The sequence below is a fragment of the Glycine max genome, chromosome 3, assembly GCF_000004515.6.
Source record: "Glycine max cultivar Williams 82 chromosome 3, Glycine_max_v4.0, whole genome shotgun sequence".
Lineage (NCBI taxonomy): Eukaryota > Viridiplantae > Streptophyta > Magnoliopsida > Fabales > Fabaceae > Glycine > Glycine max.
In genome coordinates, this window is record NC_016090.4 from 1661019 (window position 1) to 1678568 (window position 17550).

The 17550-nt window shown below is 33.9% G+C and overlaps 1 protein-coding gene across 1 annotated transcript; it reads right to left on the bottom strand.

Moving 5' to 3' along the window:
* Nucleotides 1-10486: 10486 nt before the first annotated feature.
* Nucleotides 10487-15996, bottom strand: LOC100778824 (probable pectin methyltransferase QUA3). The gene is made up of 7 exons (XM_003521247.5): nt 15160-15996; nt 13549-13752; nt 13254-13464; nt 12904-13165; nt 12310-12684; nt 11605-11700; nt 10487-10976 (listed from the first exon to the last, which is right to left on the bottom strand). The coding sequence occupies exons 1-7, from the start codon at nt 15595-15597 to the stop codon at nt 10769-10771; spliced, it is 1794 nt and encodes a 597-aa protein (XP_003521295.1). The 5' UTR covers nt 15598-15996; the 3' UTR covers nt 10487-10768.
* Between the last annotated feature and the right edge of the window lie 1554 nt (nt 15997-17550).

The following is a 17550-nucleotide window of genomic DNA, read 5'->3' on the forward strand; positions in this document are numbered from 1 at the left end:
ATCAGGGTGGTGATGCGATTCCAAGGGGTTTGGGAGTTTGTAGAAGAAGGTTATATACCTGTGGGAGAGAGAGCAACAGAGGAACAAAAGGCTGCTGATAGAGAAAAAGAAAAGAAAGATTGCAAGGCACTTTTCATTTTGCACCAAAGTGTAGATGCTGCTAACTTTGAAAAGATAGCAATGGCTCAAACCTCCAAAGAAGCATGGGACATTCTGCAGAAATCTCATGATGGAGCCACAAAAACCAAGAAGATCAAGCTGCAAACTCTGAGGAGACAATATGAACTACTACAAATGGAAAAGAATGAATCAGTTGCTGAGTGCATCACAAAAGTGCAGACAGTGGTGAATTCAATGAAAGGCTATGGAGAAAAGATAATTGTGCAATCAGTTGTAGAGAAAGTGCTTAGAACCATGCCACCCAAGTTTGACCATATTGTGGTAGCCATCGAGGAATCCAAAAATCTTGAAGAGCTTAGCCTAGAGGAATTGCAGGGATCTTTGGAATCTCATGAACAGAGGATGAATGAAAGGATAAATGAGAAGAAAAGTGAACAAGCCTTGCAAGCACGGTCTAATCCAAAGAAGCATGGTGATAGATGGAAGAAAGACAAAACTGAAGGGAAGAGCAATAAATGGAGGGGAAATCAGAACAGTGATAAAGACCACAAGAAAGGAGGGGGATCCAATTCCCAAAACTCTTCAAATAGAAAGAAGTTTGACAAAAGAAGTATTCAATGCTTTAACTGTCAAAAGTTTGGGCATTTTGCTGATGAGTGTTACAGCAAACCCAATAACAAAAGAGAACCTAAAGGTGATGATGCAAAATTGGCTCAGGAAGAAGATGATGACACTGAACAGGTACTGCTAATGGTAACTACTCAAATTGAAGGGGCAAGTGATAATTGTTGGTACCTAGACACAGGTTGCTCCACTCATATGACAGGAAGAAGAGAGTGGTTTCTCAACCTTGATCAATCTGTGAAGAGCCAAGTCAAATTTGCTGATGATAGAATCTTGACTGCTGAAGGAATTGGGAAGGTCCTTATCAAAACAAAGGATGGAGGTCAGTCTTGCATCACTGATGTACTCTTTGTACCAGGTATGAAAAGTAATCTACTCAGCTTAGGTCAATTATTAGAAAAGGGCTTTATGACTAAGCTTGAAAACAAGATGTTGAGAGTGTTTGACAGAAATCACAAGCTCATTTTGAAGTCCCCTCTTTCAAAAAATAGAACATTCAAAATTGAGATTGATGTGATAGAACAAAAGTGTTTTACTACTACAGTAAACAGTGAAGAGTGGTTATGGCATTACAGATTTGGCCATTTAAATTTTAGAGATCTGAGTAAGCTAAACTTAAGAGAAATGGTGCTGGGTTTGCCTTAGATCAAGCCTCCTAGTGAAGTATGTGATGGTTGTTTACAGTGTAAGCAATCAAGAAGCACTTTCAAACAAAATGTACCAATCAGGGCAAAAGAGAAACTTGAGGTGATTTACTCTGATGTGTGTGGCCCTATGCAAACTGAATCTCTGGGTGGAAACAAATACTTCATATCCTTTATTGATGAATTGACTAGGAAAGTATGGGTTTACCTAATAAGAAGGAAGAGTGATGTCTTTGAAGTCTTTGAGAAGTTCAAAAATATGGCAGAAAAGCAAAGTGGCTCATTGATCAAGATATTGAGAACAGATGGTGGTGGTGAATATGTTTCTACAGAATTTCAAGAATTTTGTGATCAAGAAGACATAATTCATGAAGTGACTCCTCCCTATACACCTCAACATAATGGAGCTGCAGAAAGAAAAAATAGAACCATAATGAATATGGTAAGGAGCATGTTGAAAGGCAAGAGTCTGCCCAAGTACTTGTGGGGAGAGGCAGTGTCTACAGCTGTCTTCATTTTGAATAGGAGCCCTTCAAAGAGATTGGAAGGAATAACACCTGAAGAAGCTTGGAGTGGTGCTAAACCAAATGTGAGCCATTTTAGAATCTTTGGATCACTTTGTTTTAGGCATATCCCAGATCAGTTAAGAAGGAAGCTAGATGATAAAGGTGAACAAATGATCTTACTCGGATATCACTCAACTGGAGGCTATAAGCTGTTTGATCCGAAGAGTAAGCAGATAATAATCAGTAGGGATGTGGTATTTGATGAATCTAGAAGCTGGAACTGGGAGCAGAATACTGAAATGAAGGGACCTTCAATAATGATAAGGTCAGAAGAGGAAGAAACAAGTGAAGGGAATGGTAATACCACTCAAAGAGAAGTGAGACCCCAGAGAAATGCACCCAAACCAGCTAGATTTCAAGGTTTTGAGATGTTGTCTGATGCTGATGTAAGTGCAGATGGGAATCTTGTATATTTTGCTCTGTTTTCTGAAGCAGAACCAATAAACTTTGAAGATGCTATGACTGATCAAAGGTGGGTTGAAGCTATGACAGAAGAGCTTAAATCTATTGAGAAAAATCAAGTGTGGGAGCTGGTATCTCAACCAAAATCGAAGAAGCCCATTGATGTGAAGTGGATCTATAAGATTAAGACAAATCCAGAAGGCAAGGTGGTCAAGTATAAAGCTAGACTTGTGGCTAGAGGATTTTTACAGAAAGCTGGGATTGACTATAGAGAGGTGTTTGCACCAGTTGCTAGAATTGAGACTATTAGAACAGTAGTGGCAATTGCTAGCCTAAAGAATTGGACAATGCACCAACTAGATGTGAAGTGTGCTTTCTTAAATGGTCCTCTTGATGAGGAGGTCTATGTGACTCAGCCACCTGGATTCTCTATAGCTGGCCAAGAGTCAAAGGTTCTCAGGTTGAGAAAAGCTCTTTATGGACTTAAGCAAGCCCCAAGAGCTTGGAACAAGAAAATTGACAGTTTTATGATGAAAATTGGCTTTGATAAGTGTAGCTGTGAGTTTGGAGTCTATGTAAGATCCAAATCAGTAGGTAATATCATTATTATATGCCTCTATGTGGATGATTTGTTGATCACTGGTGGTAATGAAAGTGAGATAGCAGAACTGAAAAGGGAATTGATGAGTGAGTTTGAAATGACTGATATGGGGGTTCTATCCTATTTCCTTGGATTTGAATTCAAGAAAACTGAGAGAGGTATTTTGATGCACCAGAGCAAGTATGCAACAGAAATATTGAAGAGATTCAACATGGTTGAATGTAATTCAGTAGCAACACCAACAGAGGCAGGTCTTGTACTTGAAAAGGAGGGCAAGGAAGACAAAGTCGATGCAACTGAGTTCAAACAGATTGTTGGTTCTCTCAGGTACTTGTGTCATTCAAGACCTGATTTAGAATTTGCTGTTGGACTGGTAAGTAGATATATGAAAGGACCCAGAATTCCTCATCTCCTAGCTGCCAAGAGGATTCTAAGGTTCATAAAAGGGACCATCAATGCTGGAATTTTATTTCCAAATAAAGACAATAGCAACTCAGAGGAATTGATGGGATATACTGATGCAGATTGGGGAGGAGACAGAGATGACAGAAAGAGTACTACAGGTTACATATTCATGTATGGTGCAGCACCAATATCGTGGTGTTCTAAGAAGCAATCCATAGTGGCTCTATCAACATGTGAAGCTGAGTATGTTGCAGCTGCAATGAGTGCTTGTCAAGCTGTCTGGTTGGACACATTACTACAGGAATTAAAAATCAAGGAGAGTGATGAAGTGAAGCTTTTTGTGGATAACAAGTCAGCTATAAGCCTGTCAAAGAATCCAACCTCTCATGGTAGAAGCAAACACATAGAAACAAGGTTTCACTATCTTAGGGATCAAGTGAACAAAGAGAAATTAAAAGTGGAGTACTGCTGCACATTTGATCAACTTGCTGATATTTTAACCAAACCCCTCAAAGGGGAGAGGTTTAAAATGTTAAGGGACAGAATTGGCTTGATGGACTTAGGAGATCAGAATTAAGGGAGGGTGTGAGAGTTTAATTCTGTTTTGGCTTTGTGTATAAGAGAGAATAACAGAATTTTAACAGAATTTTAAAATTCTGTTATAAGTGCTAGTCTAAGAGTGAAGGGTTGTTACTTTGTTTTGCTTGTATAAAAGGGCAATCATACATCTTAATAAAGTGGTTGTTTTCATTCTATCATTTTCAGTCTCTAGTGCTATTCCTAGTGTGTGTGCAATTCTGTGCTTAGAAAACAGTGAGTGATACACAAGTGAATGTGTGATGGAGTGAATTGCATCTCTTGCAATTGAGTGAAGAACAGTGTGTGTTCCAACAATAACTAAGTTAAAATAACTACCTGCATAATGTTTTAAGTTTAAGGTGGCACCTTCATGTGCAAGCCACTACTTCCTATTGCATCAACAACGACCAAGTTAAAATAACTAACTGGAGGATGACTTAGTTCTCAGAGAGCAAATTTTCATTTAATTTCCTAAACTTATAAGTGATTTTACTTAAAAAGATAGTCATTAATCAAGAATTTAACTTGGTAACATGAGAGTTACTATAATAATAATAATAATGATGATAAAATTATTAAGACAAATTGATATAAAAAAGCAGGAATATACTCTTCACGCTAAAGAAGTAATTTGTAACGATTTTTAGCAGCTATAATTTTTTTTAAAAATTTTAAAAAAAACTAAAATTATTATTTGAAATACCATCTCTTCATGTTAAAATTGTCTTTTAGAGCACGATTTATCCATTTTGGTAATTTATGAAATTTTTTTTACACTGATACAAAAATCAAATCATAACAATGAAGTGAAGATGAAAATATCTTGAATACCAATCGACATGAAATAACAAGGAATTAGCTTACACTATATAGACTTTATGTGGTCCTTCATGACACATGAATTTGAAACAACAGATCCAGAAGTTTTCATGGTGATTGGATAGGAAGGGGAGGGACAAATTAAAGGACAAAGGCTTTGTAACCATGATCACCCTGAGGTGAAGTGTAGTAATCTTCTTCAAATGTGAGGTGCACTTGAAAAGATTATTATTACATTTAATAGGTGAACTCATATAATTTATTTATACATATCAACGCTTTTATATTCATTAATTATAGACCTGCTAAGAGTTGTCCTTATCAATAGATTTACGACCTACGTTCTTATATATGCATCCATACTACTAAAAATTATATAATTTGGTTTAACATGATTATCTTTGCCTATTTTAGAATATAGTAAAAAAATTGTGGACTTATAATTCATAAACAAACAACAAACATAATATTAATTAATAAAATGAACAAACAGAATATTGATTAATAAAATGAATTGCCTAAACATCGGTTATGAGGGTAATATTTTATTATGTGGTATTATAAGTAAACAACAAACATAATCTTGTTCATTTATAAGTTTATGAATATATGTGTTATAATATAACGCTTGAATAAATGTGTATTTTTAAACATAATTGATTCAATAACGGCCATAAACTTGAAATGCATATAACACATAATAAATTACGAAAAACACATACATTGCAACAAATCAGTGCTTGTATTATTAACTTCCGTTATTATTTGGTTAACCAATCGATTGATGTGTTGTTACAATTCGTGCAGCACCTCAAAGATAATGATTATATTATATTTAACATCAGCCTAATGATTTAATGTTAAGAAATAAGTTAGTCTGTAAAAAATAATTGACAACAAAGTGGGAAATTGGAGATAATGGGTTCGAAAATAAGAAAAAGGGGAGAAAAATATAAAAACTCTAGTTATTTACTTATAATTTTCTCAAAGTGAGGGAGTGCATCTGCACACTCTCACTTCAACATAAATCTGCCACCATTGATATTTTTTGCCCACTTTAATACTTTTGTTGTTTTGTCAACTTCCAAATCTCAAACTTCGAAAGAATGTATATCATGATTTGACACTTCGAACTCTCATGAGATTGTATGACTTGTTTGAGAGGATAATTATTAGTCAAGTTGTGTGTATCATTGACTAAAATCTCAAACTTTGAAAGAATGTATATCATGATTGACTAATTCAACTAAATTTCTTAATTTATGCTAATTAGATAACCGTACGTTATAACAAAGACCGAAGGGAGTAATAGTATGTTCATCTATCTCATGTTTATATACATTTAATGAGCACAAGTATCATCTAGGAAGTTGTACTTTAATTAATAGTAGCTTAATTACGAAATGATCTCCACCAAGTCTAATACGAGACTATAATATGGATGACATGCAAAACCAATGCACTACTACATTCTCTTGAATACGAAGCTGTTTCATTTTGAGTTCTTTCTCTCAAAATTCACCTCTCTAAAGTGCTGCCTCCTAGGAAATATAACTGCAACTGAAAGCCTATCTGTTAGACAAAAAATATTGTAAAGAGAAGAATAGTTACATTCATGCTGCTTTGAATGTGAGTGCAGATTGAAGTCTATGATAATTTACTGCTAAGGGAGCTGCCATATATCGAGACCACTGCCAAAAACATTTCATTGTTGAAGCCAACTTTACCAAGGACAGACAAGAGGCCACTCCCACTCCCACTCTTTTTGTCATTTTTCTTCTCAAGCTTTGAACAACAGAGACAATATAATCCCAAGAACTTATATCTCATTCTTCAATCGAATCTTAACTTTAATGTGTTATTGATTATGGGCTAAAACAGATGAGACATTTTACCAATCCCGAAAGCATACCAAGATCTATAGTGAGTGATGTCACAAAACCTCCAGATTTGAATGTGATATATTTTAGTATGATTTTTTTTTTACCCTTCAAAAGTACAACACATACATGTATTTTCTAGTGCAATTTTCTAAGTTGACTGCATCAATATTAAGATTGAATTTAAGCAAGTAATAAGAAACTTCATCCTGTATGCTCTCTCTTCTTCGAACCCTTGCCACCAGAGAAAACTCCTGTGGCATACCGTGAATAAAGTACAATTGCTAAAAGAATAGCAGGAACAAAACTTCTTTGCCATAACAAACCATGGCGTTTGAGTTTAATCAAATTTTAATTTTAAGCATTGATAGAAGGCCTACATTTGCAAACTTAAACCATCAACAAGAAAACTTCACTGTTTTGTTCACAAAATTAACAACAAAGATTGATATTAATATATTCGGTGAACAAAAAAAAAATATAACATGGGCATATATTTTAACTTCCATATACTTTTTTTATGAAGGTTCAAGCAATTTGGCACAAAACCCAAAAGCCACCACTCAATAGAAATTTTACTGTTCACCAGAAAGATATTCTGTGCTGGAGCCTTTTGCCTCAAAATCTAAGCTCTTCCTAAAATGTTTGATCACAATTAAAACAGATGATTACACTATTACAGCAAGGATCATATATAGTTTTACAAACACACATAAGAAATTTTATCAAAATTAAGGAATTACTACAAAAGCTAAAGACATAGCACCCTCCAAGACAAGTAAAAGGAACACAAAAAATAGTTAAAATCAAGAAATCAACAATACAATTTGTTTAATGAAAATCATGATACGGTTAATTAATAATTTCAATAAAAAAAAAACATTTTTGTTTTCTTAATTACCTAATGTCTTTGTATGTGTGACTAATCCATTTTTTAAATTTTCACAAAAATGCCTTATTTTAAACGATATATGTTACAAAGATCCACTTCTTGAATGTTCAAAAAAATAGTAAATGGCATTCACATTTTTTTAATTGGTTGGATGTTATTTGTTGTGTATTGAATATTCTTTGAAGCCATTTTTATTTGTCTAACTATTAGGCCGAATTATATTTTAGTGATAGTTCAAAACAATTATCTCACAAGTGATTAAATTGCACTAGAAAATATATCTAGTGCAATTCTTTGAAGCCATTTTTGTCACATGTATTTTCTAGTGCAATTCAACACATACATGTATAGTCAACTTATTAATATTTATGTTATTCAACGTCTAAAGTGATTAAATTGAAACCTAAAAGGGTTTCATAAAAGTATTTTTGTTTGTTAACTTATTAATATTTATGTTATCCAACACATACATGTATTTTCTAGTGCAATTCTTTGAAGCCATTTTTGTTTGTCAACTTATTAATATTTATGTTATTCAACGTCTAAAGTGATTAAATTGAAACCTAAAAGGGTTTCATAAAAGTATTTTTGTTTGTTAACTTATTAATATTTATGTTATCCAACACATACATGTATTTTCTAGTGCAATTCTTTGAAGCCATTTTTGTTTGTCAACTTATTAATATTTATGTTATTCAACGTCTAAAGTGATTAAATTGAAACCTAAAAGTTGTTGCATTTAATTGTCCCCATATGTCTTAGACTATCACTTATTGGATTGCCCCTTGCAATACTATACCAAGAGTAATGTCCAACATCAAGTAATTAAGCATTTTATGTATTGGATTATAGTTTTGTACTGTGTCTGTTACACGTGCACATAGTTGATTGAATGCTAGAGCTTCATGCATGAACTCAAAGTAGTTAGTGAATGTCTTTACTATTATCATAACAACAAAGTGAATTAAATAGACGAACAGCAAGCTTATGGTGAGCTCTACTAGTTTTTTTTAATGGTGAGATAAGTATGGTTTTCTCTATTAAGAAGGATGCATGAATTATTTATTTGAAGTACGAAAATAAGATTAAGGGATGTGGTTGTGGATGGTTCTTGCAAGGAAGACGTTTCAAAGCCATATAAGAATGCATTTATGAAACCCTTTGGAGGAAGAATTTTGGAGCCATGATGATTGTATGGTTGAGTACCCCGTAAAAATATTCAGAGAGAGGTGCAATGAAGTATAAAGATGGACCTCTTCTTCCTCTCAATGATGAAGATTTGACTTTGGGGTTGACCTTGAAGAAAAACTAAGTTAATTTAAGCGGTAGAATCTAAACTTCAAAAGAATTAAACTAAGTATGGAAATTCATATTATGTTAATTTAAACGCTCATTGTGAAAAAGAAATAAAGAAAAGTAGAGTTGTGATAAAATAAAATCAAATAAAAAAATACTAAAATTTTATTTCAAAAAACATATACATATTCTAAAAAGTAATTTCCAAAACTATATATATTACCACACGATTTCAAAATTTTATTTTTTAATAGGTATATGTTTCCATAAAATAATTATCGTTACCATTAAAATAAATCACATGCAATATTGATGAACACACGAAACACATCGACGTGCTTTAAAATAAAGTAATTGTGCAGTGACTTATTGACAAAAATGCAACGAGCAATATCTACCAACACATACGTTATTATGTACATAATTGATGGAATGTGCACAATATCGTATTCAATGTAGGGAATGAAATTATAATTAAATTCTATTATTTTTTTACAGAGAAGAAAATAAATCAAAGAGTAGAAAATACGTGCAAAAGGAGAAAAATTAAGCTTCAAAGAATAATAAAAACGGGAGTACGAAATTAAGGTTGAAAGAATAATGAGGACGGATGAGGCAAAAACCAGATATTTAGATTTTGTTATTAATTTTCATTTTTGCCGTCGTCATCGATCTTAACAACATAGTAGTGGACCATCATACCATAGAGGTGGGTTTTGGTTGGGAGAATTGAGAGATTGTCGTCGTTAGAATTGGGGTTTTCATTGCTGGAAAACCTTTTAGAATTTTGACGCATGTAGTGTGGACCAGATCAACGTAGAAGATTCAAATGCTTCTCATTTCATGATGAAGGTGATATTTTCACGAGGGTATTTTGGGGAAAAGGGGAATGGGGCAGTGTATGAGTAGGAAGGGGGTATTTAAATAGCAATATATCGAATATAACATGTTAAGAGGGTGCTGCTTTGGGCACCCACCATTATTGCTAAACCACACAACATATCATCTGAAATTTCAGTTTTACCTTTCCATAAAACTGATATGAATTGTCAATCTATAAGTAGTCCATAAGATTTTTTTTAATTTTTTTTTCAAAAATATATTTTACAAAATTAATGATTCAAGCAGAAATCGAACCTGACTTTTGTATTATTAACACAACACTCTAACCAACTAAACTAATAGATCAATTGTTTTAAAATAATTAATGTCACTATATATAACACTAAAATTTTTAATGTATATTTAATACACATATAAATTTACATAATAAATTTTGTGACAATTAATTTTTATCTAATAATTAATTTGTTTACATATTTAAATTGTAAATAAAAATCATAGGTTTAATAAAAATTTACAAATGTAAAAAAAATAAATTATTAGAGTTGCAATTTAAAAAGACAATATAAAACAGTTTTTTATTATGTTCCAGTCCACTTTGTTCCATTCTCTACCAACAATCCAAACATTACATATTCCCCTATTTAAACAAGACATTAACAGCATTGACTAAAATTAGTAAATGAAAACAGTGCTAGTAGTTGGAGCGAACATCAGGGAAGAAGTCTTCATAGAGATGGTAATGAGGAGAGAATTAAATTGCACAGTACATATTAGAACAAAAGTTAAAAAACCAATTAGATCAGTGATGGCTGTTTTCAATAAATAAGCAATGATAAATATAAGCACTGAATTACAAGTGAATCCTTAATGGCAAAGAGAAAATATAACTAACACTGGCTTGTGCTTTCCATATAAAACTGCACAGTCTTCACATCTCAGATCCTAACCTTACTTTCTCTTTATATAAACACTGAACAGGAAAGGAAATCGCATCGCTTTGATGCACAGAGAAAGATAGCCTTGAAAACCTCATCCCCAAATCAGCGAGAAGGAAATTTTACCTAAATTACACAGCTATGTTAGTGGGATGAGAATTAGCTTTTCCAGAAGGTCTTGGTTGCAACTAGGATTTTCTCCCTGCCATGTGATTCAGGTTCTTTGTTATATATGGTGGGCTTCCACCTCACTGCATGTGCAACCCGAGCTACTTTCTCAATTACTTCAGGGGTATCCCTCACCACAACAGTGCCTTCTGGGCGTAAAATTCGATCGAGTTCCACCATCAAATCAAGAAGGGTACATCTGTAATGAAGTCATGAAGTGAGCAGGGTGAGCTCATTGTTTATGCGAAACATTGTAGTGTCTGCCAGGATACAAATTATAATAGATAATCATTTTGCATTAGTAAGAGGAAACTGTGGTAAGTCGAGATCTGACATCAATTTAATAGAAGGAAATTTGGAACCTAGGCAACTCAGAACTACATTTGAGTATCTGTTCAACCAATCCTTGGTCCATACTGTGTTTCTTAATAATTCCAGACAGACCAATGAACAGCCTACGCATAAATGCTAACTAATCAACTGATGTAACAGTTGCAGTAGTAGACCATAAGTTTTTACATTTGAAAATTTGAACATTTGACTGCAGTCAATTTAATGATGTGAACATTCATAATAAAAAAAATGATGAAAACATTCATAATAAAGGAAACAAAAGTAATTATGTTAAAATAATGTCATAGTCTCGGAGATACACGGAAGGCTCCAAGCTTTCGACATACTTACAAACACTAACAGAGTATTAACTAGTAAAACTATCAATTGAAAGAAAAAGCATACTTGGCTTCAGTACAAATCTAACACATGAAATTAATGAGCCACAAGTCAGTTAAGGAAGCCTTTTATTAGCACTTTTAGAATGAAAATACCTGTTTCTGCCAGAGGCTGGATCCTTTACAAGTGATTCCATGCTTGCCACATGTATCAGGTCATAGGTGCGAGGATATGTTGAGAAAGGTTCACACCTGTGAACAGTAATCAAACAACTTAGATTTCAAATATTTGTCCATTACAAACAGTAATACATGTTCAAAATTCACCAAAATAAGTAAAGAGGTGAAGTACTTCACTTCAGTTTTCATTTTTTAAAAAGATAACTAGAGGACTACCTAAAATGCACAGTTATAAAATCAATTAAATAATTATTAGCTGTCTCATGCCATTCAATATTTAGCTTCATTTAGCAGATTTCAACTGCAACTTAAATCCAAGATACTAAAGCAGAATGAGAACTGGATCATAAAGATAAATTCTGATACATACAAACATACATAGCAAAATACAAGATAAAATATAGTGGAAAGTAGTAACTGCCTGGAAAAGAAAAGCCACAAGGATGACAAACAAATCAAACTGTAGACCAGGAATCAATTTTAAGCAAAATAAATTCAGTGAATCCCTAGTCAAATGAAATAGTTTCTACTCTCTGGTGTTATAGTATGAAATAGTTTCCCACAGTAACCTGATTTTCAAGTCATGTCAACACTCAATTTACCATTGATTAAGACAAGCCAAAAGATAAAACAAAAAGCCCTTTTAAGAGAAACACTTGAAATTTTCAGCAAAAAACTCACCAATCATGATAAACTCCAATAAGACCTCTGTCAAAGATTGCATCAAGAGTTATTGGCTTGTGAGATGGAACAACATTCATTACCCACACAGGATCAGAATTTAGTGCTGCGGCAAATCCCCCAAAAAATGCATTCATATCCATGACATTGCGTACTGCTGAAGTCCCCAACTTTATTTTTAGAGAGTTCTTATAGTGTGCAACCCTCCTTACCCATCGCTTAGTGTCTGCCTCATATACATCAGCACCATTTTTCAGGACTGTGGATCTCAGTGGAGAAGCAGTTAGCCTTTCTGGCCACTTGGGAATTGTGCCAATAGCATATTCACCTTTGACAGAAGACATCCTAGTGACGCATTTCTTCAATTTGAAGTACCTGTGAAATAAATCATCTTATTAGTGGAATCTCAAGTAAACAACACTATGAGAAGTCCATAAACGAATAACAATGATAGCATTCTCCCGAGTGCTATTATTTCCAGGTCCATACGATGCAGAAATGTGTAGCAAGCATAAACAATGGATGTTTAATGAAGTAATGTGAAGCAAAGATAGTTCAGGAAAAACTAACTAGCAATAGCCTACCGAAAATTACCATGCAAAACTTGGGTCATCTGAATCATCACATAAGTCTAGACCAAATTCATTTTGGTTGGGGAGACACATCTCCGCTGCTGGCTTTTTCCAGATCACAGTGTTACCATCTACAGCAATCAGTTCATAACACAAAGCTCTTGCCACAGCCTGGAGATCTGACCATTCTTTATCTTGTTTAGGCCACTGAACAGGGGGACCAGAAATGACTAAATATCCACCAGGGCGAAGTAATCTGTCCACTTCAATGAAATAAGATACATCTGCAAGGCAAGGTTTCTGCATTAGGGAAGTTATTTCGATTTAGAAGTTTGCAAGATATGCAAAGGTCGGCAGTGATGAAGAACTTACTGTAGGCTGTAAAAGGGATTAAACACCGAGAACAATGGACTAAGTCAAAGCCAAATGCAGGAAATGGGAGTCTGCGAGTACCAAGCATGGCAACAAAAGCTGGTACTCCTCTTTCAAGTGCAAATTGTATCTGTGATTTGTGTGAATCTCTTGGAGCAAAAGACATGGTTAATATGTTTTGAGCTAGTAAATATCCTCCAAAACTGGCAACCTGTAAAGCACAAAAAATATTTTCATGCTAAACAAGAAATTCTAGTAATAAGGTCTCAAAAGGAAACAGGAAAATAGATCCTACCCCACATCCCATATCTAGAGCAGTCCTCAGAACACCACCATTTATTGGAATGTATTGACCAAGTTTTTCAATATACTGCTCTGCTCCATCTGGAAACATTGTGCCACCTCCAGGGAATATAAAGTGAGGACCTTCAAGCTTCATCCATCCTTGGTGACCTTTCCTGTCAGCAATCTTGTTGTATGGCATGTTGCTGTGCCATATCTACATGAATACATCAGTGCTTTTAGATAGATAGATCACTAAATGGCAAACATCAACAACATTCTAAAAGGTAAATATTTTTTCTGAGACACATAATTGCCTATTCTGGACACACGTTTTATATCATAGGTTCTTAAAAATAAATGTCCTAGGGCCAAGTTTGCTCCAAACAACTTGGCTGCCAGATAAATTTGACCAGAACATTCAATTAGATCACCAATTCCTTATAAAATGAAATTGCCTTAGAGAAGTGAATCCATACATCCACCTAATTAGCAATCACAACTTAATAGCATAACAATTTACTTTCTCATTCTAAAACCAAGGCACGCCCAATTTAAATGATGACCAGATCCAGAAGCAGCTTACTTCGTACCCCATTGTCCAGAGGCTCTTCGCTATGCGAAGGTATGGGGGAGGGATGTTGTACGCAGCCTTACCCTTGCATATGCAAAGAGGCTGTTTCCGGATTCGAACCCATGACCAACAAGTCACCAAGGCACAACTTTACCGCTGCACCAGGGCTCGCCCTCATCCAGAAGCAGCTTAAAAAGCAATAATTTTTTTAAGAGGCCTCCCTACTCAATCACCAAAAACATAAACCTGAATCAATCACATGCTAGAAAACACTCAAAACCAAGCTCCTATCTTCCAAATGTGATAATTATTCAGTGAAAAATGCTAGCAACACACTCTTTTGAACATGTTTTCTACTATATGCTGAAATTTATTGAAAAATATAAAACTTTGCGGATCTCACTTCTTATTTAGAATGACATAGTCAAGATTTTATAGTTTTCAATAAATTTTAACTAATAGTAAAGCTGGTGTTAGAAGTGTGTTATAAATTGTGTTGAGCACTTCTCTTATCCAGTTGCCAAACACTAACATATAGCTCCCTGTATATAACCAGCACAATAAAACACCATACTCAAAAGAAAAAGTGTCCGGCTAATGACTGCTCTAAAACAAATAAAAAGTTTTTATTAGAAATTTCACTGAGGTTAAATTAAAATCACGGGGCAGTGTCCTACAAAAATTTCACATTAGAAAAAAATATTGATTAGAATGTACTTACAATATGAATAATTTTTGCATGGTCATTCTAATAAAACCATTGACTTCTGTAATAATTACTTTTAAGTTATATCTATAGTAGTAGTTTCTCTTAAGTGGGTCTCAGCCTAATTCAACTTCACAAAATCGGATTATAAGATGAGAGTTTCCTATCACATGATACTTTTTTTTTTTGGTTTAATTTGGCTATATCACTAATTACAAGAGTTTGTAACAATGTAAATATATTTACACATTGGCATGCATGAAAATCAAATTAAAAAAAATAATAAAATAGTTAAATAAACAACAGCATTCCCCAACATTGCAGCCCAATCTCAAGATCCATACCTTGTGCAGGCTCTCCGGCCACTTCACCGGCACCTTGTATCCCTTCAGCGGCGGAACGAGGCAGAGCGGCGTGGTCTCGAGAGGCGGGCAGTGCCTCTCGCGGTAGTAATTCATCTCCCTGCTGAGCTGGCTGTTGAGCCGCGGATCCTCGCACGGCATGTGGTCGGCGGCGGTGTCGGCGGGGCAGGCCTCGATCACGCGAGGCTGCCGCTGCCCCGCCTCCTCGATGGCCGCCGACACGCGCAGGCGCAGGCGCGGATCCGCGGAGGAGGCGGAGAGGAGCAGCGTCTGGCGGCCGGAGGCGGCGAGGGAGTCTCCCGCCGGCGTGAAGACGAGCAGGAAGAAGAGGAATACCAGGCCGAAGAACGCCGCCGAGACCAGGTCCAGCACGCGCCACTGCCGCACGCGCTTCGAGGCTGGGAGGTTCACGTGACCCATTGAAATGAAAATTGGATCCGATCAAAACGGCGTCGGGGTTAAATTGTTAATGAATGCAACTAACTGGGAGGGTTTATTGGAAGAAGAAGATTGAAGGGTGTGAGATTCAATAGTGTGAGTTTTGTGTTGAGTTACAACTGTGAGGTGAAGTTCCACATCGGTAAGTGGAAAGGTTGAACACCATGTTGAACACCTTATAGGGAGAAGACCCATAAACCTGAACTTAACATGTTGGGTTAGAGTATGGTGTCAGGTCTCCTTATGTGTGACTCGTGTTCTACATGTGTACCCCTCGAAATTGTGTACAGTGAGGTTTATGGGATGTACTGAGTCAGTGATGATGTAATTTTTTTTTTCTTTCTGTGGTTAAAAATCAAATGTATCGATCAATTATTGATGAAAAATTAATTTTGTGACATGAATATGATGATTTAAGAAATTTTTACCTATAATAAAAATTGAATTCGGAATTTTCACATTAAATAGATAAATTTTTCACATTAAATACAAAGAAAACCTTCTATCAACACGGTAACCTATGTATTTGATAAATTAATTAATGGGCTCCTTTGAAGCTTAGATAAATGTCGGAAGCTTGAATTGAACAGCATGTGGTTCAGATCTAACAGAAAATTGCTGAAAATCAAGAGGATAAAACAAAATAGAATTGTAATATGCCCACTCTTTTCTCAAATAAAAATCTGAGGAAAAAAACAAAATGCTCAAATTGTTTAGAATTTTATGTTATTTCGTGTTATGTTCTTTTATTGCAGCTTTGTGTTATGTTTACTTGTTTAGAATTAGAAAAAAAGCTATATGGAAACAAATTATATATATATATATATATATATAATTATTAATAATGGAAATTATCATTTAGTGTGCACATTTTATTAAACAATTTTATTCTTAAATTAATTTTTAAATTTTAATTTTTTTTCTAACTTATATTAACTTCCTATTACTTTTTATATTATTAATTTTGTTTGTTCTGTCATTTTTTTATTAATTATATTTAATTTCTATTGTTTTTATTATTAAAAAAATTAAAGAGATACGAAATGTCTCTCTTCCCTTAATATATATATATATATATATATATATATATATATATTATTTAAATTAATCAATATCATTTTACATAAAACAATATTACAGTGACAAATATATTTTTAGTCCCAATGAAAAAAGTGTTTTAATTTTAGTCCAAAGAAAATTCTTTACTTTTATCCCTCTAAAATTTAAACTTATTGTTTAATCCTTCCAAAATCTGATATAAGTATTCATCCCTAAAATTCATTTTAAAGTAGATAAATAACATTTATTTTAACAATCTAAATTTTTTTTAGGTGGTATCACACAATAATATTGTATCATAAATACTAACATGTATTACCTTGAATGGGTTACTTGACCCCAAAACACAGGAGTCATCAATACGTATCATATAATAATAGAAATTCAAAACAATTTTTGATTTTAGTCTCCCCTAATTGTTTCTAATTTTAGTTTTAGTCACCCTTTAAATTTATTTACAAATTTATTCCTTTAATTCCTAAGTTTATATCTAGACGTTGATTGTTAAAAGGAACGCTAGACGATCAAAATATATTGTTGTCAACGTCCAATCAGAGCGTGACACATGACAGTCAATATTCTTTTGTAACGGTCAACGTCAAAATTTGAATTTGAAGATCACATTTATAGAATTAAACATAATTTAAGAACTAAATTCGTGAATAAATTTAAATGAGAACTAAAATTGAAATTGGAGACATCTAAAAAGATAAAAATATAATTTTTCCAAACAATATATCAAATTCATGAAGATGAAAGTTCAAGAAAATTTTTTATAAGAACTAAAATAAAAAATCATTAATTTTTATAAGAATTACAAACATATTTAAGGGTAGGAAAAGAATAAATAACTCCTTGTTTGATTCACTAGAAAAA

What these genes read in the sequence shown, in the direction of transcription:
- LOC100778824 (XM_003521247.5), bottom strand. Translation starts at nt 15,597, where the DNA reads ATGGGTCACGTGAACCTCCCAGCCTCGAAGCGCGTGCGGCAGTGGCGC. An exon ending in CTCTAGATATGGGATGTGGG is followed by an intron (nt 13,465 to 13,548) that starts GTAGGATCTATT and finishes TGTGCTTTACAG; the next exon opens with GTTGCCAGTTTTGGAGGATA. An exon ending in CCAGCCTCTGGCAGAAACAG is followed by an intron (nt 10,977 to 11,604) that starts GTATTTTCATTC and finishes ACTTCATTACAG; the next exon opens with ATGTACCCTTCTTGATTTGA.